The sequence below is a fragment of the Rhynchophorus ferrugineus genome, unplaced genomic scaffold (assembly GCF_030347505.1).
Source record: "Rhynchophorus ferrugineus isolate W39M unplaced genomic scaffold, kcgeb_rfMv2 rfM4, whole genome shotgun sequence".
In the NCBI taxonomy this organism is placed as follows: domain Eukaryota; kingdom Metazoa; phylum Arthropoda; class Insecta; order Coleoptera; family Curculionidae; genus Rhynchophorus; species Rhynchophorus ferrugineus.
Window position 1 is genome coordinate 13,848,434 of NW_027472583.1, and position 25,707 is coordinate 13,874,140.

At 30.5% G+C, this 25,707-nt stretch overlaps 2 protein-coding genes across 3 annotated transcripts in view; one reads left to right on the forward strand and one right to left on the reverse strand.

The window, feature by feature from the left end:
* The window catches only part of LOC143195208 (A-type potassium channel modulatory protein KCNIP1), a 438,330-nt gene that overhangs the window by 178,302 nt on the left and 234,321 nt on the right, over window positions 1-25,707 (forward strand). The gene's annotated exons all lie outside the window — the stretch shown is intronic.
* LOC143195201 (uncharacterized) lies at window positions 9,117-13,509 on the reverse strand. Of its 2 annotated transcripts, XM_076402168.1 has the most exons (4): window positions 13,049-13,509; window positions 12,870-12,988; window positions 12,090-12,585; window positions 9,117-11,987 (listed from the first exon to the last, which is right to left on the reverse strand). In XM_076402168.1, the coding sequence occupies exons 1-4, from the start codon at window positions 13,368-13,370 to the stop codon at window positions 11,122-11,124; spliced, it is 1,803 nt and encodes a 600-aa protein (XP_076258283.1). In that variant the 5' UTR covers window positions 13,371-13,509; the 3' UTR covers window positions 9,117-11,121. The 2 variants fall into 2 exon arrangements, with proteins under 2 accessions (XP_076258283.1, XP_076258281.1); XM_076402166.1 differs by having other exon boundaries at window positions 10,851-11,987; window positions 12,870-13,509.

The window sequence follows — 25,707 nt, forward strand, 5'->3', positions numbered from 1 at the left end:
GATACCTATCTGATATTGATATTGGTAAACATTCAAAGTATCAATGTAAACAATTGTTAAACAACCTAATCTAGCTATTAAATTCGATGGCTTTCAAAATCATTTACATAAATAATACGGTTTCCAATTTAGTATTTAGTATTGAAATATTAAGTATATACAGAAGGTTGTATTCATTTGTTTCTTATATGAAGAATTCTTCTGCCGAAGTCCATCAATCATTTTTAGAAACTTTTAGAAACGGAGCAACATCTACTACAATTTTGCTCCATCATATTTCATTATATTAAAGTTCGAAGTCACTCAATTTAATAGTGAAAACCTGTTCAAACTATCAAAGAATGTTTGCCAGCTAACTTACCAGTAATTCATTTATTCCAATGGAGAAAAATACCCATTACAAGAGTTGGAAAAACTCTCCCATCGACACCGAAGCGGAATATCCTTAACCAGAAAGCCTTACTGTGTATGTAGTTGGATCAGCAACATATAGTATAACTTATGAAATAAAAGAGACGTTTGCTGCCGATCTGGGATCAAATTCTTAAAAATTAATAATCGATACCATCAGACAGATTCCATAGGCTGTAACCTCTGCCAAACGCTTTAAAGCTCGCTATTTGCTTATAGTCACAGTTTTGATTTATCTGGGATACTTTCAGAATTATTTAAATGATTTTTAAGAATCCTGACTCTAAGAGAGAGAAGTATAGGGGTCACATATCCTCCAGACGTAATTAAAATCTCAGTGTGGTTAACATAAAAAAAATGTATAACACCTTTATTAGATACGCTTAGTACAATCTTAATTATAAATTAATTTATTACTACTTTTCATTTGTACTTGGATTAATTAACAAATAAGACGAGTCCGAGAACATACATCAATATATATTCCTCAATTATAAAATATATTATATATATTATAATAACTTATAGCTATAGTTTACACTAAAGGTATACATTTCATATATCTGCTGACATCCTGCGCGCTGTCCAGCAGTTGTACTGCTTCCACGATGGTATGATTTAGTAATATCATTTCGTGTTTCAAGGCGAAATCTTAGATAACTTCGCAAATCCATTTGATTTTCAGGTCATCGTGCAATTCTTCGTTGATTGAACCTTGTTTTGACAGCGTTGAATGACTAGTTGATTTGCATTTTTGGTACAATCCCATATTTGCACCCCATAGGTCCATATTGGCTTTATAAATGTCTTATAAATCAACCTCTTTGATTTTAGATCAAGTTGAGAGTATCTTCCGACTAACCAGTATAGTTGTTTTATTTTGGTTCTAATGTATTTTGCCTTTTGTCTAACGTGATGTTTCCAATTTAAGGTTAACATAATGATTAAATAAACATACAATATATCTTCTATGATATGAAATTTATAATATATTTGAATACCGAATTTGACAAAATCAACCTTTTGATAATTAATCCCAATAAATATGTTGTAACCTATGTATGTCCTTCATTTATACACAGATTTTATGATTTTTCTGTTGAAGAATGTATCGTAATCTTCTGCTTATCTTTTAGGATTAACATAGTGTTAACTATAGTTTCTATAACAATGGACGTTTTAATTGCTCTGTTATGGTCTTGATGATTTTTTTTGTTTTGTTCAGTGACGACCGGTAATCAGGTTGTTTTCATTTTTTTCAATTCCTCCATCTTTGTTATGGTAATTTTTAAATTATTTCACAAACTTTAAAAAAGGTCATCATAATTATAATATATCCAAGCCGTTGTACTTTATATGTCCCTTCTTGTAATTTTCAGAGAACTTGTAAACTATCTACAAATAAAAGCATATTTAATTATACTATTTACCTGTTTTAATATTTACCTTTTATATCTTATATTGTAATAAACATTGTTGAATGCAATTATAACATTAAAGGCATTTTTAAATAAATATTCTAATTTACAAAATGATATTAATTAATTAATTTACAAAATGATTTAATTACAAAATGATATAACATCATGCAATGGCAATAATAATTTAAAAAAATGTAATTGTTGTTATGTGCTGAGAAATGCATTACCATTATTGTTATTAACAATTATAATATTTTACCACAAATGTATAATATATTATTAGGTAATAAAATTAAGTTGATAATTTAAATTAATATCGACAAAACCAATAATCGAATCGCTCTATGTAGTGCTGTCAATATTCTTTTATTTAAAATATTATTGTTAAAGAAAAAGTATTAGGTTAACTCACTATGTGATACTTTTACGAAGTTAATATATTTTTTAGGAATAAACTTTGATTTTTTTTTGAATTTTCACGCAATATTCATAAATATTGGTATGGTATATTTTATTATAGTTTTTGTCCATTATTAGATGCGACTCCATGTTGAAAATATTTGTTGTCTTTTATAACCAAACTTCATATTACAAAGTTACTTAATCGTACTTGTACATTTGTAACGACTTGTACTGTACTTGGCTCAAAAGTAGTCATTTAAATCATAACGTGCATGTATATATCTGCAAATGTGTACGTTTTGTATTTATTTTGAGCAGCAATATCTATTACTGAAAATCCGAAGTATGAATGTAAACAAAAAACAATTTAACTTACCTCTTAAATTCGATGATTTTGACTTCTGTATATAAAATATCAGTTTTTTTATTTAATATTATATTAGAGATATTCAGTATATACAGACATTAGTAATGGAACGTTCAACCTTTGCTTGATTCTTAACGAATCATTTCTCATCAAACTTTTTATGTAGAAACTTCTAGTAGTACTGTCCCCTCATATCCCAATTGTTGATTTTGGTTTTAACTTCAATTTCGATTACAATGACAAAGTGGACCAAAAGAGTTGGAAGGTAATAAATTATAAGACACGTGAAAAAAAGCAACATAAAGAAGAGTTTTCTGTGACAGAATACACTCTTACAACCTGACTGAAGGCTTCTGAATAGGGATGTCGGCCGTAAAGAATAATATTGATATATTAAGATTTAAAAATATACCGTAGCTAAAACGTATTTAAAAAGCTTTAAAAAAAATTTTTGTCTATGGTATTTTATTTTGCTCCAAGACCACGGACTTCTTTAAATCTAATAAAACTATTTTATGGCATCTATTTTCCTCTGAATAGGGCAATATCGTACATACGTGAGCTTCTAGAAAAATGTTATTATTACCACCGATACTAATACCTGACAAATCGGAAATACGTTTCATTTTAGGCAATAAATTTGAGTATCGAAGTTTTATTGAGAGTGCACGATGCTCTTTGAAATTTGGTACAATACCGATAATACGCAGACAGTGGCAATATGAGAATTTACGGTATTATACTATATCGCTGTTATAAATCGTTTTCTTGAAATTCTATTTTATATTCTATCTGTAAACTTGCTGTTCTGCAGAGACTACGTTTCTCTTTTAGTCTATGAGATCCACTTAAATTTATTATAGCATTTTGTTAACAATACGTGGTTTCTTGTATATATACTATAAATCAAAATAAAAAGGAAAAATGGTATTTCAAAAATGTTTATGTTATGGTAATACAGAAAATACATTTAATGAGTTTTGCTCTACTGATAAATTGTTTAATCTATATTTTCGATTTCACTACGTTCAGTATGAAGAACATGCTTTAGAATTGATTTATAAATAAAAAAATTTGTATATCGTCTAAGCTCAGAAATTAATGTTTTTTGAATATGTAGAAATAGTTGAAAAGGGAAACAAATATTTTAACAGAATATGCATATTTACATTCAAGAACCTTTTCAACCAAATCTTCGGTGTTAGTACAAGTAGTCGTTGAGGTAGTAGTATTAATTTTCTTGTCGCATTTACATCTCCATCTCAACATTAAAAGGCACCTGAATCTCATGGTGCATAAAAAGCTTAAGACTTCAATATATGTATTCTGCTTAAAATATATTTTAACTTTATCAGTTCTACTTTATTTAAAAATATTTAAGTCAAGAGGTTAATATATATTAGTTTATAATGTAGCCTATTATACACATTAACGTTGTAATATTCAAGCAGTACAACTATACTATACTTATTTAAGTCTCATTCTATTAACTCACTCTATTTATCTATTTAAATCAAGCCATTTATTTGCCTAATATATTTTTCTATTGTTTCAGGTAAGAACATTCTACGACCTACACTCCAATTAATTAGGTAGCAACATTACTCATCGCAAATGTATTGGCTGGGTAATGAAAGAGCCGAAACTGAAATTAATTAATCGAGACATTAATTTATACAACCACAAACGGGACTAGCGTAATAGGTATCATTTAACAAATTTAATTCAAAACAGCAAAAACTTGAATCTAAACAGACTATTCTTTGTCTTATTTGATAATTGTATAATTCTAATTATGTCTAACGTGAAATGTCAGGCGCCAAATGTGTGCGAAATTTTGAAGCTTTAGGCATTAATATGATTCAGAAGTTCTAAGTCAACTAGAACATTTAAAGCATTTAGGATCTTATCTTCCACAATATAATATAATATAAATGGAGTATATTAATACTAGTTTATTCAAAATATAATATCATATTAATTCTAGCTTTTGAAGTAGTTTATTTAACAGATTGTTTTATATTATATCTATTACTTTATATGTATATTTAAGTTTTATGGTAATTAGGGTTGCAGTTAAACTTTTGATTTTTCTTTCAATTAATATTTGATGGCTTTACAAAAATGTAAATCTAAACTATGAGGATACTAAAATTAATGACGTTTTCTAAATATTCAACAATCTTAAATTTCAAATATACTTGGAGGGTTGGTGATTTCCCTTCAACCGAACATTTGTAATAGAGTGTTAGAAAGAGGTGAAGTATGGCTCACGGAGGTAAGGGAAGGTGAAGTATATGCTACAAGAGAAGCAAAACAAAAAAGACGAAAACAGCTAAGACATGGGCTTTTTCTCTCACAATAAATTGTTTATCACAGGCTGTTGTTCTAAAAACCGAATATACTTTGTTATTTATACATTATATTTGTCTTTCCCACTCTTAGATAGCACAGAAACAGTAGATATAATATAGATAACAATAGACAATGCTAAACCAATGATCCCTGATTAAACCACACCTATTGAGAGTGATATTAGATATCTTCTTGTAATGATTTATCTGTGACATATGTGATTCTGTTACCTATAATCAATCGTTAGATGTTGTTTCGTGAAGCTCAATTGATAATCCAGATTAAGATGATTTTCCTCAATAATTGATTATATCCTTTCCAAAAAAAAGATTTTTACTAGTAATGTCGATATTGTCTGCAATAGCAATATTAGCCGCTATAAAACTAAAGTTATTCAGGCATCATGTTTAGCGAAAAAAAATTGTTTAATTTTTCACTAAAACATAACTATGGACTAATGAGACCACCCAGATAATATATGAGATTAGTACTACATCTGAAGTCACAAAACTGTGACTAGATCATGAATGATCATGACCCGTTACGCTGCTCAATATAAAAAATAATAAACAAGTTGATTTAAAGAAAAGAACAAAGTTTTTCCTGGTAGAAAGCAAACAGATCCCGAGTGAAACGCCGTGTTATATAAGAAGACAGACAAAAAGCAATTCCAAACAACTACATTGTATTCTTTATTGCAGTATCGCGGGCGCATCTTAAATGGACTAAAATTTTAATGCACTCAGCGACTGTCGGATTAATGTCTTTGATGTCGTTCGGCCAACAAAAATAAAATAAAACCGGATTGCCTCCATATATTTCGGTTTACAACTTAATTTTCTACTCTAAACTAGGACAAAAACAAACGTCGATAACAAACAGGGGCTTGCATATTTATGGGTTATTTCATTCAGATAGATCTCAAAGTGTATTGGTTGATTTAAAAGTTTTCAGGGCTTTCATCAATGATAAACGAACAAAATTTAATAAACCACTAACTTTTTGGATGTAATATATTTTTTCAGCAAAGAAAAGGGTTTTTTTCTCTCTGTTGGCCTCTGATGTTTTGTGATGTATCCGTATGTTTAAAGGGCTCAAAAACTCAGTGAAATTGTGGCTCAGCCGGCTTGGTCTTCGCAGTGGTTAATGCGATAGAACGATAGTCGCCTCTTGCGACCGTTGCAAGTTCGAATCCTGCTGGGCAATGATCATAAATGTATATTTGCGATTGATCATAACTGAGTAAGGATTTATTTTATTGTTTTTAGATATTGGTACGCTATATTAAACTCATGACTCATTTTTTTTTTCAAAAATACCATTCAACACAGCTTGCTTTTAATACACTTGTCTTTTTTTGATTTGGTCGACAATATCTTGGCGTATAGGTTAAATAAAAAAGAGCACATGGTTTAATCTATATATTATCTGCGTATTATATAATGAAGACATCCTTAACACGTTCGCTGCCAATAACACGCTATCGTGTAATGTGATGCTTTCATTGGACGCCAATTACGCTCTAGGGCGTTATATGTGCGGTGATCTTTATAAGCCTTGTACTTAGTTCGACATTACCTTGCGTGCACAGTTGTATCAGCATTATTTGAACACTATAGGTGAGTCATTTACGTGTTTGGTTTCGATTTTTCCTATTTGATTCATATGAATTACAGAATTGCATATGGCCAGTAAAAATATCGATATGTCTGCGGCCTATCGACATAAAAGTGGAAAAATAGATATGGAAAGTGCCCTAATTTTACAATAAATATTCAGGCAATCGTATTCCAATTTACGGCCTTTCTTTGTTATAAACACACTATTTATGTAGACAGTGCATGTCCTGGATTTGCTGGTTACTGTTTAGACTGCGCAAAAATTAGTCATAAGTGAACTCTTATGATTTATCTGAATAGAGTACTTATTTAGTTTGTGAGTTTTAGTGAAAATTTGTATTAGTTTATGCCCGTTTACTTATTTTGACTTATCAATTTGCTTAAATAGATATTTTGTTTGTTTGTATTAACATTTATTTAGTTATTTTTTCTCGTTTTTCTGCTGAATATTTATTTATCTTGTTTTTGTAATTGATGCATTCCTATTATATATATATATATATATATATATATATATATATATATACACATATATATATATATATATATATATATATATATATATATATATATATATATATATATATATATATATATATATTGTTATGGTATCTTAAATTATATCTTCAAATCATCATCGTATTTTCCTATTCTGTCCATTTTAATCCGCCACGCTCTCGCGCGTTATGCGGCCATTGGCAATATAATTCAAGCTCTGGCGCGTGACACAAAAAAATAAATTTTTGTTACACGTTAAAAAACGTTATTAGAAATAGTTTATTGTTGTATTCAGAAAAAATATTTAGAATTTGATCCCAGATCGGCCGCGAACGTGTTAAATCAATATATCAGTGACTTACACGCATAACAACGTAACACTATCGCGATGTAGCTGCTCTAATCTCTAATCATTTTTGCTCATGCTGCTTTCTAATATAACTTTCGATGGACATTCAACTATGTTAACATTCAATCATACCAACGTTGAAAGGGTAAAAGTGTATATTGAAAATAAGTTAAACTATTAACAAGAAATTTAATTGCCATAAAATGACGCAGTCGAATCCTCATCGACACTATATGAGCTTTAACGATTTCCTCATAGGTAGACGGTAACTTAGAACCGTAAATGGCATTAACTTAATTAATTAACTGGTACAAGGATGCATACGTAAAACGACACCGACGTAACAGAGACAATAGCAGAATCGTTCCTTCGAGTGGAATGTTACATTGTCGGCGTTAATTCCTACAAAGGACTCGAATGAAACTTTATCGAAACGAAATTATATCCCTTTTCGCCCCGTTAAATTCAGATCACTGTGCTGCTTTTAATTTTCCGTCGTTTCCTGTTTTATTTAAACCGAGAATGAACTTTGTAACGAGCCATTTAATCGTTTCAATGGTTTGTATTATGTTTTGACATTGTTAACTGAAGTTAGTCTAAATAAGAATACTTATGGCTTAAAAGCATGCTACGTGGGTAAGTATTTTAGAATCCCATTTTTACCAACCAGAGTCTACATGGACTGGACCTATTGTTTACCTGTACCTGTACCTAGTGGCGAGTGACCAATTTGGATGTCATCCCAGAAGACATCCGGTCTTACCAGCCTGGTTACTGGTATAATGACTGGGTTTTCCTTATCGGATTTTGCACTCTTGCCCAAGGACAATCACAAATATTAAGCAATCACAACAATTACCGCCGGGATTCGAACCTGCGGCCATCGCAACCGCAAGAGGTACATCACTTAGATTTTACCACTATACCAACCAATCTGTCATAAAACTTTATATAGAATGCTAACCAATACTCCGTCGTTCAATTTGATGTGTTGTTTTAATATGGCGTACATCTACTTTTTACATTCACAGTCTATCTATTTTATACAAATATTTTTGTTAATACCTCACACAAAGAAGGCTTATTCCAGTTCAATATCGAATCGGCGTTAACGAAAACCCCCATCTTACTTTATCATTTGTTACTATAAAATTTAGGAAAGTTTTGTAGGCATATTCAAATTATTATTTATTTGAATTTGATAATAATAATTTGATAGTCGACAGTTGAAAAATTGTAAAAATAAAAGTCTAGTTTAATAAATGCAATCGGTAATAAAATGTTTAATAATTAAATAGAAAATACTGATTTCCTATTAATTATTTAATGACTAAATTTTGCATATTAAATTTGGTTAAAAATCGTATGTATTTTTCCTTTTCTAAATGAAGAATCCAGATTGATTTATAATTTTATTTATAAACATGTTTAAAGTTCTAGAAATCTGACAAATTACTTCGTATCAGATGAAAGTAGACATGACAATATGACAATATATATATATATATATATATATATATATATATATATATATATATATACTAGCTGACCCGACAGACTTCGTCCTGTCAAAAAGATTTGTAATGTGGCAGTTTTTGTGCCTACGTATTTTAAAAAATTCTCCTGAACAGAACCATCACCCTGGTGATAGGGCGTTGTGAATAAAAAATAATTAAATAAAACATATATAAGGATTGAAAAGTAAGTAATCGCTTTATTGTTAATCATGTGAATCATAATTATTATTATTATTATCATTATATTGCTTTGTGGTATACGATGTTTTTTGTTTGATTACCTGGCGCATAGATAAACAAATCTGATGGTTTTCCAACACGGGAACAGGCAACATACAATTGACCATGTGAGAAACATGGGTTTTCTAGATTAATACCACAAACACTTAATGATTGCCCCTGGGACTTGTTTATAGTCATAGCAAAAGCAAGCCGTCAACATGTCTATAGGAAATTTGCCATTACCAATGTCAATGAGTTGTTTAGAGAATATGTTTCCAGATTGGTCATTTTGCAACTCGACACGCATATTCTTGCTTAAATGAAGTACTTTAACATGTTTCCACAAATTGGAGGACTTTAGACATGCATTGAGTTCATCAGCTGGCGTTGATCGTGGAATCACTGGCAATGTTTGACGAAAATCTCCTGCTAATAAAATCATTGCACCACCAAATCGGTTATTATTGCTACGTAGATCTTTTAAGGTTCTGTCTAAAGCCTCCAAAGATTTTTTATGTGCCATCGTGCATTCATCCCAAACAATCAATTTACATTGCTGCAAAACCTTTGCCATTGCAGAGTTCTTCGAAACGTTGCAGGTTGGAGTTTCATTGCTTTGCATATTTAATGGCAATTTTAGTGCTGAATGGGCTGTTCGACCACCTTCAAGCAAAGTTGCTGCGATTCCCGACGAAGCGAGTGCAAGTGCAATTTTATTTTGTGAGCGAATTGTTGCTAATATTAATGAAATAAAAAAAGTTTTTCCTGTACCACCAGGTGCATCTAAGAAATAAATCCCTCCAGTTTCATCATTTGTTACTTTCATAAGAGTTTCAAATACATACTTCTGTTGTTCATTTAACAGTGGAAGATTTGTTTGAATTTATTCTTTCAAAGCGTTGAGATCATACAGTCTTTCTCGATGCAACTCTTGGTTAATAGCGTCATGCATTGGACGATTGGGCGCGGTCAGGCCTAATTGAATTAATAGTTTGTTTGACATTATCAAGCACATGTCCTCAATTGAAATCAATGCTTCATTGTAAATTTCTTCACTGATTTGTATATTTGGATTTCCCATTCTATTCCGTATTTGATACAAAATATCATCACACATATAATCTTTGTACTTGATCCACAAATCAATTGGGTTTGATGGGAAGCATGTAGATATGATTATAGAAAACAATGTTCGTACTTGATGAGCGTGTGATGATATTACAGCATCATTGAGAGTTTGATCCCAATGAGCGTTATTTTCAAGCAATTGCAAACGTTGACAGGCTTCTCTGTAGGATCCACACAATTCATCATCAACATTTCCTAACTATTAGAATGATGTTGGGCCACGTACATTGACTAATAGCAGTCGTAAATAAAAACATTCATCATTGCTTGGATGTACTGAATAAATCCGGCCAATCGCATCGGTGGAATATACATCTGTATATCCTGGAACTGGTTTTCCTTGTTTCCGTCGTATAAATCTCCTTGAGGATTGATTCCAGGTATAATATTTTGGCATTTCAGAATATAGCAATGTTTGTGCGAAATCATCGTTTTGGCATGTCTCAAAAAAACTGGTTAATGTAGTAGATGGTGGCTGAGCAGCTCTTTGTACTGCGTTCTGTGCTGTAAAATACACTCTTTGTCCATTTTCTAAATGCACAGCTAAGTGAACAACAGAAGGGTGTCTCTCATGAATAGGAAAAGAAAATATTCGCCAAACTGCTTCATTACTACTGACATAGCGGCCCATTTGGTATTGGGTAACTTCATCATTAGAATTCTCTGCACCAATTCCAATCACAGCCATATCACTCCCTTTGGTTACATATTTGCAAATGTATTTAATCGATTTCACTGAATGGCAAGATTCAACGTTGATGTGTGCTTTGAATGTCTTTGATAAAATGGGTGAATATGGAACAATCCAACGATTATCTATTTCAATATCTTGTTAATTTAATTTGACAATTGTTGATTTTCCATTGTCTGCTGTCGATCTGCGACGATACAATGGATAACCGTCATTACCAGTAATTGTTTCCGATATTAATGTCCGTGGATATCGTTTTGAACATTTACCATCCATCATACACGGTGAATTTTGATTAAGAGTTCCACAGGGACCATGTATCATGTTTTTGATAACTACCTCATGCAATCCAGGATCTACTTGTACATTAGGGATTTCAGCTGATATCACTGCATCAACTTCATTTGGCCTTATCTTTTCAACCAACCAAACCAAAATGTGTGCATGTGGCAATCCTCGTTTCTGCCACTCCACAGAATACATCCAGCAGCGTGTCTCACCAAACACATTATGTTTTACGATGAAATTCATTAAAGATTTCAACTTTTGTCTAAAGACTCTGGCTGTAATATCATGACGATCAATGGATGATTTCCCAGGTAATAACTCCTGCTTAATTTCTATCCATTGCGGATTGCATGTAAATGTGATGAACAAATCTGCTGTACCATAATGACGAACATACGACATGGCATCTTGAGCATATTCGTGCATATGCCGAGGGCTTCCGATGTATGTTGCTGGAAGAATAGTCATCCGACCGACATTCTGTGCATTTCCATCAGTATTAATCGCATCTCGAAGGTGAATATACTCTTCAGATCGGAGTTTGGTTTGATTCAACCTGATGAATGTTAATCTCTCCGTTTCAATTTTAACATACATGTCATCAACATATTTGTGATATAATCGCCGACATTTCAATATGTGATTATCTGCATTTTCCCGAATCATTAGGCGGTATGAATAATAGTTCATTGAACTGACTTTTTTGTTGGTTTCAGAACCTGTAAACAGATTTTGTTTTAATAACATTCAAATATAAAATTAAAATACATAATATAGTGACTGAGATATTATCGCCATAGCTAAACTAATATTTTAGTTACCTGTAATGGGATTTATCATTTTTATTGATAAATCGTAGCCATCTTCACCTTGCCAAAATATAATGGGATATTGCAGTGCATCATATGAGCGGTGTGTTTCCTTTATAGGTTGTAATTGAAAATTCCGACGATGTAAAACAATATCACGGGATTCCAAGTTTTCTCCAACTACAACGATAGCAACTTCATCAATAGTTGGTGCATTAAAACGTCTTGTATGTTGACCTGCAGGTGTTTTATCAGCTCTGATTACAATTTTGTGATTATCGGATGGCATCAGATCCAGGGCAGTTTTAAACAATATAATCAATTGATTGTGTTGATGAAATAAAGTTTGTAATTGTTCTACAATAGACCTTTTTACTAAATTGTTATGTGCACAACGCAGATCAATTTCTTGTGGTGAATTGCCCATAAAATAAATTTGCAGGAATTTGTTGTCGCTATCTGACACTGGTAACAGTGAACCTGCTCTGTGATATATTTGCCCTTGTATCTGTAAATAAAAAAAATATTATGGTGTGGTATAAATTAATGGATTGTCAATGATCAAACTTAAATAATATTTGATCTTAAAAAGTATATATTTAGTTTTAACTAATATCTATCAAATATAAAATATAATAAAAGTGTCACTGAAACTGAATCACCATATAATATGATGACTAAGTGATATATTTCGTAATGATTAAGAAATTGAAGATTAGTAACACATCTTAACTTTGGTGACAGAAAATTTTGTTCGCTAAAATAATTATGAGTAACTGCTATAATACATACCTTGAAAGTTGGCATAAAATTTTCCCGAACTGCATTTGTTGCCCCAAATGAAGTCATTTGAAAGCAATTGTTATATTGTTGAATATGTGTCAAAAAGTGTATAGAATCTGTTCCTATTCCTGAAACCAATGAGTACAATGGTTCTGGTGGTGGATCCAATTGTATCAATTTCACTTTACCATTTGCGCAACACAATCCATTGGCTTCGTTTTTGTATTTTAATGCCTTACAGTGTGAGCAAACCAAGTTCATAGAACCAATAACAACACATTGGTAGTTACTGTAGTCAATTGACACATCGTAACTGAAAGCAGCTGGATTCAAACTTGCGCGATTATTAGTTGAATGTCGCGCTCGCGCTTCACGCGTTTGTGATATCCGAATTCTTTCACGTTCATTTCCGTCGTCACGTTCTTGTGCAGTACGATTAGATCGGTAATTAGCTTGGTTTATAGCATTTCTGGTTCTTCTACCTAAATTGCTTCGTCTTATAGGAGGCATATCAAATATAAATTATTTTTTCACTAATCACGAACTAAACAAACACTAACTAACTAAACACTCTGCACAAAACACGATATACGAATTTGTTTCGTGTATCACTTGACAATTCATCTGTCATCTGTCAAAAGTCATCTGTAACAGACAACTTTTTTTTTTTAATTTGATATGACTTGAACTCAAATCCTTTTAAGCCGTACGAATTGTTTTATTTATTTAAAATTTGAATTAAATTTTAAACAAATAAAAAATTTTAAATAAATAAAACAATTCGTACGGATTAAAAGGATTTGAGTTCAAGTCATATCAAATTTAAAAAAAAAAAGTTGTCTGTTACAGATGACTTTTGACAGATGACAGATGAATTGTCAACTGATACACGAAACAAATTCAAACAAAAAGGGCTATTTTTAGGGTTTTTCCAGCAATAATTCTAATTTTTCTCGCCGTAAAAACCATCCCTGAACTTCAACGAACATTTTAAAAAAAGATTTGGCCAAATTGGTCCAGGCGTTGTTGAGTTATGCGCTTAGGAACATATTTTGCGATTCATTTTTATATATAAGATATATATATATATATATCTATATATATATATATATATATATATATATATATATATTTATATATATATATATATATATATATATATATATATATATATATATATATATATTTCAGTCACCAAAACGCAATGATCAAATAACAATATAGTATTCGTACGTTATTAAATTGTGAACGACAAAATGGGAAAATAAACGATAATGGGCGGCTACGATATCATATAAACTGACAAATAGTCTAATAAAAAGGATCGTGGCTTCGTATTCCATCGAGTCATCTAATCAATAATCGCCGTTTTTACTCGAGATGAATAATTTAGTGGAAAATATCAACAAGAATATGATATGGGAGCAAGGACGTTCGTGGAAATTAATTATTTTTGTTTGACGTTTATTGATTTTTATAAACGATCATAACATAGAGTCCTTTCAATAAAACGGCCAATGCATGCCATCTAAATTTATAATACAAGGATGCTGCATCATATTTAATTTTTCGTTTATCTGATAATGTAAATAAAAACAATGAAACCAAACATAGTTTATTCGAACATAGTTAAATCTATATCGATCAGCTAATCTATCTACTAATATATGACAAAAGACATATATATTAACCTGTTATAAGAAATTACAGTTAACTACAGAGCTACAACAGTTTGTAGGTTAGAATTATTTTACTATATTCACTGGTATCTTCGGGAGGCCTAATCTACCTAATTAAAAATTGTATATCTAAGTAATATGTTTTACTTTCAGTAGAGAGCTTACTTATCCCTTTACGTTTAGTTCTTGTTTCCTCCGCTGCTGAGTTTCCTTGTTAAGCCGTTTTGATGTCTCCGATTTATATTATCTTTCATTTCTCATGAGTGTCTTCTTTTATAGCCTGTATATATTTTCCTTCATAAAATTATACATTCTCCTTAACACATTTGCCAAAGCTGCAAACAGTTAGTATGAATTCGCTCCTCATAAAATTTAACCTAATGCTCGTGTATATTATAAATAATCACACAAATATATGTGCACGTAAATATTTTACCCTCTACAATAAGATTTTTTGGAGATTTTTTGTATTAATTATATACTCATCATTCGTTGCTTGTTCTCTTAGCATTGGGCTGTAAGCCTACAACAAAAAGGTTTCATTTTATCTCTTTCACTATCAGAATCAGTGTTCAAGCTAATTAACAATTTATTAATTCCTAAACTATCGAGCCTTTAATAACGATTCCACTACCTGTCGGTTTCTTTTTTATATGTGATGAAGTTTATCCACAACCAAGGTGTTATTGTAAACGGCATCTTTCTACAACGTAGCTTTTTTCAGGCTTGTTTTTAAAAAAAGTAAATTACATGAAACAAAAATTGAATGAATATTTGACGAGTGATCATGAATGACCAATGAAAAATAATCTACCTGAAATTAATTACTAAGAAACATTATATTAAACAAAAGCTATATTATTTCAACTTTTACCTATTTACATCAACTTTTCATGACTATATACTATATATTATGGTTTTCAGGAGAGGGGCCACTACTCATTTCATTTTGAAATATCCATCCCTCATTAATTTTATTATATGTTTTTAAAAACGGTATTCTGTTAAAAAAATATATTTAAAATTCCATTAAAACTCTTCACATGTTATATTTACACCAATTAAATACTATATTACTAACAGTGTATGAAGGAATAACTAATATGCCTCAAACATGTGCATATTCCTATGTCTCCTAAAGATTATTTCGATACTAAGAATTTTATCTAAAATAATTCTGTTAATATTTGTATGGAAATAACCACTCAGTGTCTTCATACATTTCATAAATTCAATCTCCAATAGAGCTAGTATCAACTTTGATTTATTACGTACTGTGTTCATACTGTGGCTCTTTGTATTCACGTGCTATCAACGCTCATATTAATATTAAGTGCAACTCCAACACAAGATAAGTTTATCATATCTGAGTGTTATCAACCACGTTTTAAAAAATGTTGCGGACATTTCACAAAGGTGTCGATCAGTACCCACAGAAATCCAATTTTATAGACCGATTCGGTAACATGTTCGGATGTATCCGACTTCGTCCTGTCTCTTTTTAACTAGAGTAATGCTAATTAGTAAAATGAGAAAAAAAGTCTACTCCAAGTTTGAAACGAATTTTAAGTTTTAACAAACTGAATTTTGCAATATATTCTACGGCATTGATGTCGTGCATTTTCTGTCTTATTATAGAACTGTATAATAATACGTATGAACAATGTAGAGATAGGAGGTAGCGTATTATATAATTCAGCGTTGCTATGTTTCTTTTTTCCCGGATATGTGACAGAACGCATAAATACATATTCTTCCTAAAACAGTTTCCAGTAAATGTGTGATAGTAAAATATTTTCTTTAATTTTAAATAGGCTAACAGTGCTTCCCGATATGTATGTTGGCACAAAATCCCAACATTTTACGAAGAACATTTACATAAATGGCCGATTAAATTGGACAATGGATTCCCTTTTTTCGGATTTTCCCGACAGTTAAACACATGATGTTTAAAATGTAATAAAAAGCGATGACAGAAATGATATATTTTACTGCTTGCTCGATAATATGATCCGTCCATATACAGTTACTTCCTACTAATATATATGCTGATTATACAACTCGATGAAACCGTTTTTATTAGTCCAGACTATTATAGCGAATATTATCTTTTATTTCCTTACACTCTCGTTCATAATTTAATAATATACGAAACCCTCATTCTTTTCTAGATTAATATATTTTCATGTAAGTTTTATAACATTCCTAATGTTTTATAATTAAACTGTGAGTTAATATTAAAGAATTTATATAAATGATAAGAAATAATAGTAAATTGGGGCAAAAAAAGCTGGGTTCTTCGTAATAGAAAATTTTAAAGTTACATATATCATGGCAAATATATAATATATCACTCACATATGAATTCGATAAAATTTATACTGATTTTTCCAATTAACTTATATATGTTTTGCTTTTTATTATATCTTCCAGGCAGAAAGACACAGAGAAAAAAGAATAAATGCTAACACCAATACTTTGACAATCTTCTTGTATACATATATGAATTATTATTTTTATAAATTACTAAAATTAAATATTCGCTAACAAATATCTCTTCAAATGACTTCAACATCAACTTTGCTACAGTTAACAAAGCGTGCACAAACAACTTATTCGAATTTAAAATTCTTATTTAAGTAAATGCAAAATTTTAATATAATTAAAGTTTCTTCATCGTATCATTGCCTCCTTAACCTTTATTAGAAAATATAGAACATTAGAAAGTAAAAGTGTTGAGACCATTCTTGTCATCTATCTATAGTCCATCTATTTTTCACTCCTCATAACGAAGTGATCCATTATTTTACTTCATTGTCAAAGAGTATCGTTTTACTATTATTAATATTTCAATATATGTATCTCAAATTATCTGTGTATAAACAGACAATTGCCAACGTACCTGTAGATACCAGTGCATCAAAAAAATCATGAGATATAAAGTAAATTCAATAAATACGGGACTAAAAATCTAATTTAATAATTGTCATTGTTAATATTTATAAAACATTTCCATTCTATGATATTGTTCAATAATTAAATTTAAAATATTGGTTTGCTATTATTTATTGACTACCTTTTGCATATTAAATCGTTTGATATCCATTCAATATAAAACCTTTAAAATATTGTTAATATTAGTGGATATTGAAATATGCATTCGTATATATACTTTTGTTATTTGTTGTATATATATATAAAATGGTTTTTAATTAATTCTCTAGTATATTGTTAAAATGTTTGGTTTTTGTGTCGTGTATGTACGTTTTCTGATAAAAAAATGTAAGGCAAAAAAAATCGTAGCATTCATTCTAAATTATTTCCGCCAAACCGAATTGTCACCAAAGAATATTACTCGAGTGTTTTTTATAAAGATAATGTGCCCTATAGTACTGAATATTTCAGTACTCGTACAGTATTCGGTTAGTGTTTTATTAAGAAATGCATTTACTAAAGAAACCTGAAATTAATCAGAGTTAATACCACTTCAGAAATTTTCACAAAATTTCCAGAAAATTCTTAATAACCATTAGAAGTATCTCTAGTACAATTGTATACTATGTCTCAAGAATCGTATCAATTACTATCATTCCTCAAGCAGGAAAAATTTTTCTTAGCTCCACAAGCTATTCTCTCTTTTCAACAAACAACAAGTTAATTCAAGAGCTAATTTCGGAAATCTAAATATTTCAAGCCGATTAATATATAGAAGAAGAAAATTAACTTAGGGATGTGTAATGAAATACAAGTCAGCTTGGGCAAGTGAGTATATTTATTCAAAAATATCGTTCCCCACATAAATAAAATAAACCTTATCACTTCTCCACCGGTGCCATTGCCGTAAAGCAAAAAGAAATTTAATTTTTCATCGCCCGTAGAAAGTGAGAGAGGTACAAGAGGGAAACTCCGTTGACGAAATCCGTACGGAAAAAAAAACGAGATTTATTGACGTGTATTCCAACAATAACTGTCTGTTCAGTTTTTCGAGCTGACATAATGGACAAACCGTCGACTGTATTTTTTCTCGCTTTCCGGCGGCCGCTGACGGGTCGCATAAGTCAACGTCACCTCCAAAACAATTTCCAGTAAATTTGTGATCATAAAATATGTTTCCTCCCAGTTTAAATAGGCCAACAGCGCTTTTCGATATGTCGGTTGGCACAAAACCCGAACGCTTTACGAAGCTCATTTTCATAGATGGCCGCTTAATGGGAGACTTTTTGCAGATTTTCAACACAATTGAACAGATATGTTTAAATTGTAACATAAAAAATTGGGACACAGAAATGTCATCAATATCTTCTAACATTTGTGTTTGAATAAGACACTTTTTATTTAATTTGTATGTCAATCAACAAAATAGAGCAGCTTCCCTTGTAGGTTATTTAAATAAAATTTTATTCATAATTTAATAATGTATGATAGACACATTGTTTTATATTTAACCGACTTCGAAAAAGGAAGCGTTCCTATGTTCGGCTGTATAGTAAGAGTGCACTTCGTATGTGTTCCCATTTGAATCAAATTAGGATCCGTTGGTGAATGGGGGAAATCGAAAGAGACGCTCAAATTTCAAATATTTTCAAGTACTAACTATATGAGATAAGACCTCGTAGGAATATAATGCTTCTATGGTGTAATGATTAAAGCGTTTAACTCACAAACAGAGGTGGCGGGCTCAATTCTCGGTGGAGACAATATGTTTTTGTTGTTGCTTAGTTAAAACATTTGTCAAATCACCTTGGCTAGGTAGCGAACACCGAGTCCTGAAGCGTTCTTTATTTTCAATCATTGTTACTTTATTCCTATTTTTCCTCATACGGGCTACACTTTACTTGGCCTACCAAATGTAATATTAAATAAAATAACTGCGTAATTTATTGAGTAAATATCTATCACTAAAAAGAGAAAACTAAAATAGTTTTAATAAAAAAATTGAACCAACAAAACAAATCTAAATTAATATAACTTCGATAGTCCAACGGGTTCGGCACCGATTTCAAAGTTGTCACTTGGTAGTAGTTAAAATAAAATAGTAAATACATAACTAGGTTTAGGGAAGTATGAAGCTAAATTGTGTATATATAGTAAAATATAAAATACGTCTCGTAGATAGCTTAAATAAGGTTTTTGATTTTTTTAAAATTTTTAGTAAGTTCTTCTTTATTTTTGAAATTGGCTCAATGTTTTTGTTAAATAATTTTAATCATTTAAATACACAGCTTTTATATTGTAAGAGTATGGCTTTTATTAGATTTTCTTATGTATATCTTATATGCTGTGTGTAGTTAATTATTGCTGGCTTAAAGTGGAATTTATTGTACCTGCTTTTATGCTTTTTTTACAAGATGAAGAAATTATAGGAAATATTCAAAACAGCGATTTTTTCAAATATTTTTTATAAAAATCTACCTTCCTGAGAGTCAACATTTGATATGTAATGTAGCTGACTTACAATATTATTGTCTGTCTCGTTCGTTTTTCAAAATACTCAAAATTACAATATTTTCAAACTATATTATTCACTATAAATATTCAATTAATCTACTAAAATATACACATAATGTTACAACTATTATATAAAAAGTATTATGACAAAAATTTTAGCTTTAGCCTACTATCACCCAGTAAATTACTAATATCAATAGTCCAATTCAAAAAACATTAAAAAGACTCATTTAGCTTTGGAGCACAGCAAGGCAGTGTTTTATCAATTAAGCCTTTTAGTGTTTAATATTTTCCCATGTAGCTCAAAGATTTGAGCTATTTTATTTCCTTGCACCTTGTGATTCGTGTGTCGAAATTCTACGGACTATGGGTGTTTTTTGAAGTTTGAATATTTCTTACTTGGTACAGTTTATAGCTAGAGGTCGTTGAGCACTTCCAATCCAACTTTTGTGATCTTACAGTTTAAATTGCGATATTTTCGTCCGAATTACACTTAACTACACCAAAAAACGCTTCGAGTAATTGTGGAATGACTGTCAATACAAAGTCAACCAGTCTTCTTTTCTTAATTTGATTCCGGTTAATTGAATGAATTCTAAAGAGAACAGCCTTACGATCATCCCGGAATCGTACCGACTATTTAGAATGTTCAGGCTATTAGAAAACAGTATAAAACAATATATATATATATATATATATATAAAGGAGGAATATTAAAAAATCTTCTTTAATATTTTCTTTTTCTGTACTAATTTGTATAAACTACAATGACTTAATTTTTTGGTTTCGACAGCACTTCCCATTCTTATGTTCCCAATTGATTTTCATCAGCTTGGCAACTTGTAATTGAGCGTTTTCATGTTAAAACGTTGTTGGTGGTGTTCAAGTCAGAACTTTTGTAACGTCGAAAATAGTTGAAATTGAAAGCAATGGCGTAAATTCAACGAACTGAAAAAATTTGTTCACATTTCGGCAAAATGACATATACTGAAAAATGAAACCTGTCAATGAGGCTTCAATATAAAGTTGATTGCAAATGTATCCAATGTGATTTAACATATCCATTTGTTGTAAGTCTTTTAAAATTAATTTATAGGTCTGATAATATACTAACCTTATAATACGTTTTTTTTACAGATGTAGCCAATTTATAAATTATTTTAAATGATTTTTAAACTTGTTTTAGAATTTGTTTTTTTATGAAACTCTGTAATATCATTTGTTTAAATAAAATTTTCATCATTGAACACAACGTAAACCCACAAAGAATATGTTAAAGGATACTAGACAAAGAAAAAACTATTTTTAAATTTATTTGCTTCATTGTGTTATATAAAATTATATGTTGTTGGTGATGGTGTTTTCCATTTTCTTTTCCTTCTCTTCTTGATTAATTTTTTCAATCCCATGTTCACGCTATTCAACACATCTAGGCCTTGTTATTCCCTCACGTAGTCCCCTATAGTATTCAGCCTCCCTTATTTTATTTCCAAAACACGAAATTGGTAAATATTCCACTCTGCAGTTCATGACAAATACACATCAACCCATGTACGAAAACTAAAATATCAGTCTTCTATTACCCATACAACGACGAAAGCATGAAAATAAAGTTCCAAAACTTTTCAATACTTTCATATCGTTCGCGGAATTTCCTTTTTCCCACAAATAGAAAAAACGTATCTCTTACTATGCTCAATTTATTTTTTCGGTGTTTTTTATTCATACACTATCCGAAAAATGTCTACATGTGGGTAAAGGCGATATTTCCAGACCGTTTAAGCTGATACCCCCTCGAACACTTCTACGTTTCTTTTAGTTGGGCCTTTTTGAGCTCAAGTCGATTATCTTAATGTCAATGTATTATCTTAGCTGTCTGGACGGCTATTCTGCACTTCGGGTCCTAAACAGTCCCTGGATAACTATTTAAAACAACGTAAAAATTCCCTTGGCTGAATGGGCGTATAAATTCACGCTATTTAGACAGAGTATATAGGCAAAAGTCAGACCTAAAGTATCCCTAAAATAGCTTCACATTTGTAGATTATTTATATTCTTTTGTCTTTTCCTCCTCGGGGTATTTGACCTGTTCTCTTTTTTACTTCGGGCCACTATAAAAAAAATTAATGTACTTTATAAACTTGTTTATATTCTGCTCTAAATATACATTGACTTTACAATAACATGTTTAATCTTTAAATTTCATAGTTTCTTATTGAGAATTGGAGACAAATCAAAATTCACAATAAATTTATTTATATACGATGGGCGTGAATAAAATAATCAACAGATAGAAAATCACGAAAATATATTGTAACCTCTTATAAAGTAATCTTTTTGATATTTTGACATAAGATAAGTTATTTAACAAAAAGACGATTTAGTTTGTAAAGCTGTTGGAGCGGCATCCCTTCGAATATTCCTCACCACTGTCACTATAGAACTCTTGACTGATTCAATTTACTCAACTGTGCACTGATTGTCATGTTTTAATCAAATAGCTACATATTTAATACGACTTAAATACAATTGGCCTTGAAATAATTCAAGATTGCAAATGCCAAAGCGTCATTAGTAAAAATCACGGTTTATGTGGAGTTCTATTACACTTTGATTTAAATTGCAAATTTGGTAGCAGAATAACTAGGCTGGAGGGTGATGGTGATGCAAAAATGTTAAATACTAATAACGTTAAAACTATTCGTTGTATTTTTAATTTTATTCAATATTTAACAATATTAATTTAGTCTAGTTCCTACGATAACATTCTTGTTTTGATAGGTTTCCCCTTCTCTCATAAACCTGATGGTGCTATATTGGATAATAGTTACTGTGTAGATATTACTATGTCACTTATTAATATCACCACACTCTATAAATATGTATAGATCTTCTTTCCCTGCTTTAGATTTTTCTTCTCTCATATTTACTACTGCACTACACTTGGGCACAATATTCGGCTGTGTATCTATTTATAAAATGTGAATGAATTTAAATTACAAATATTTTTATTTTACTTGAAATGCTACTTTATTTTACGAAAACAAATGATGACTTGTTGAACGGCGATATAAAACGACACTGAGGTTCCAAAATGCATTCTATTACAAATCAAACCCAATCTCCAGAGGTCTTATATGTTACACCATTCAGTTTTAATACAAACAGATGGTCCAGTTTCTTAAAACACGCAGACCGTAGATAATGTCGTAACGGTCGTGTGATGTAAAACATATGTATGTATATAGTACAGCAGCACGTAGTATTTTAGCACCTACTATCCATACATATCTAATTTTAGCGGTATTCGATTTTAGGAAACATTTGGAGAAATATTGAAATCATTGTATAAGAATATCCTCCAAAACTGATGGATTGCCCTTCTCTTACTCTCGACGCTCTAATACGTAATTGCAATAACACACATATACGGAATCCGAAGTAATTGATTACAAGTTAATGGAATACAACGTAAGCCAAACAATTCTTCGAAACAAGTTGCTTTAATATATATTAACATGTGTAAAACAAATGAAACCATTTTTTTAAATTATATTCCTTTAATTGCATGACAGTAATTGAATTAGAAGACACCAATTCAATACTTAACCTTTACTCTCTGGACGTTTTATATTTTAATTATTTAATAATACACAAAAGATTGTGGGAAGAATTTTATATCAATAATTAATATTTTTGGATCTACACAAACTTTTTACTTTTTGGTGAGAATTTTAGTTTATATTTTTTACATAACCTTAGAGATCACATTTGAATGATGTCAAATCACATCAGAATACTTATCAGATATATTAAATAGTCAATTTGGTTTTTTCGCTAAAGAAAATATGATAATTATGATCGACATTATGAGGCCTTGCTTCACCAAGTGATTTTTTGGCTTGGCATTTTCAAAATAAATCTATTTTTATCCCTGGTTAGCATTCGATGCAGGAATTACTTCCTTTCATACCTTTGACGCAGCATTTCACTTGTGATTTTTCGATGGTCTAATCGCTTGTAATTCAGGTGGATCTTTTTCATCGCCTATTACCCTTCATATATTGCGACTCGATTCACTATCAACTTTTCTGCCAATTGTCTTTGAATTTCTGTTGCGTCTTTATTCAATAACTCCTGGAATTCCGCGTCTTCAAACATTTTCGTCCTACTCAGACGTTCTTTGCCTTGAATATTGAATTCACTATATTTAATTGAACGGAAATCACGTTTTATATGTTCTTATGGCTAGAATATGCTCACCGTAAGTCTGTACCTATAAACTATGACTTTCTGCGGCCTTTCTTAAATAAACCAGAAAATTAATGGATGATGTAGATATAGGTTTTCAGACACAAATCTGGAAATTTTCAAAAAAATATAAATCTATAACGCTCTTATTTTAGTAAAAAGTAACTCATGTAGTGTTGAGGTTAATGTTAATCAAATAAAGTCAGTATCAAATCATAGTATTGCATACTTATGTAATTAGCGATACACCTAGGATAATAAGTCTTGTAGAAAATACAGAACCTCCTAAATTAAACAATGGTTAATAATAGTTTTTAATATATTCTAACAATATGCAAAATTAAATATTTTCAAATTTGTTCTCTCCAACCGACAAACTTGAAAAATAGCTATCTCGGTAATTACAACCACGTATAAAATTCGTACAATTCGCAACAAAATAATTAATTATTTAGTTTAAATGGATCCAACTGGTTTATAGGATTTCCCACAACATCAAAAACAACACACAACACAAAGAAACAGACAGCCAAATTACATCGGAAACATTAAAAACAAAAGTTTCACGCCCTGACTCTTTGTACATGGGTTATATTCGCCTTTAACACGATGCGTGGGCGAAACGTTTTTGTATTATGAAGGGTTATTTAATGCAAAAAAATACATTTTTTTATTTAACTCCTTCCGCACCCCGTTCCATTCTTGTTCAGCATAAAAACGATGAAGGGTTTTATTGCGTTTAACATGGTTTATATCTAGATAGCTTGGGAAAAAAAATGGAGCGAAATTAAAAATTAATATTACAGGAGGATCTACTTGTAAACAGTCAAAATATGTTTACCCTTTTCATGTAAATGCTACGACTCTGAAGGCTGTTATGGAGAAAAAATATTACAGTAAACACATCTGACAAATTGGAAACGGAATAATTTATGATAAACTCACTTAGTTTATATTGAAAACCTATTCAACTATTAGAGAACCGTATTGGAATAAATCTATTTTATCAACTATGGTGTTACTTTTATTAATCTGCTCTAAAGGAGTATATTGATTTAAAAATGCACATAAAACGTTATCTGACAGATTCGAAATCAAAAAATCTATGATAATTTCGCTTAATTTAAAATTAATCGATTCAGTTAGTCCAGATGGACTAAATGGACTAAGACTCAGATTCAATAGAACCAATCCATGTAATCTTGTGTAATTGTGTAGTAAAAAAAAATTAGAAGAATTAATTAATTACGCTTATTTTTAATTTTTTTAAAGAACAAAAATGTGATAAATAACAGTTTTTCGTTAGTACAACGTGTGTCGGCAGGTATTTTCATAATTTTGTGACGTATTTTACAAGCTGTAAGTAGACCATGTTATGATTCGATACATATGTCATTTGATTCTGCTGACATAAACCTCAAACCTATACCACAATGTTATATTTCGCCAAAATAACTCCACTATAGATA

Excerpts from the sequence above, each read along its gene's own strand:
- LOC143195201 (XM_076402166.1), bottom strand. The coding sequence starts at position 13,370 with ATGCCTCCTATAAGACGAAGCAATTTAGGTAGAAGAACCAGAAATGCT. Across the intron at positions 12,586-12,869 it reads ATTTTATGCCAACTTTCAAG|ATACAAGGGCAAATATATCA; the intron begins GTATGTATTATA and ends TTTTATTTACAG. Across the intron at positions 11,988-12,089 it reads AATGATAAATCCCATTACAG|GTTCTGAAACCAACAAAAAA; the intron begins GTAACTAAAATA and ends ATCTGTTTACAG.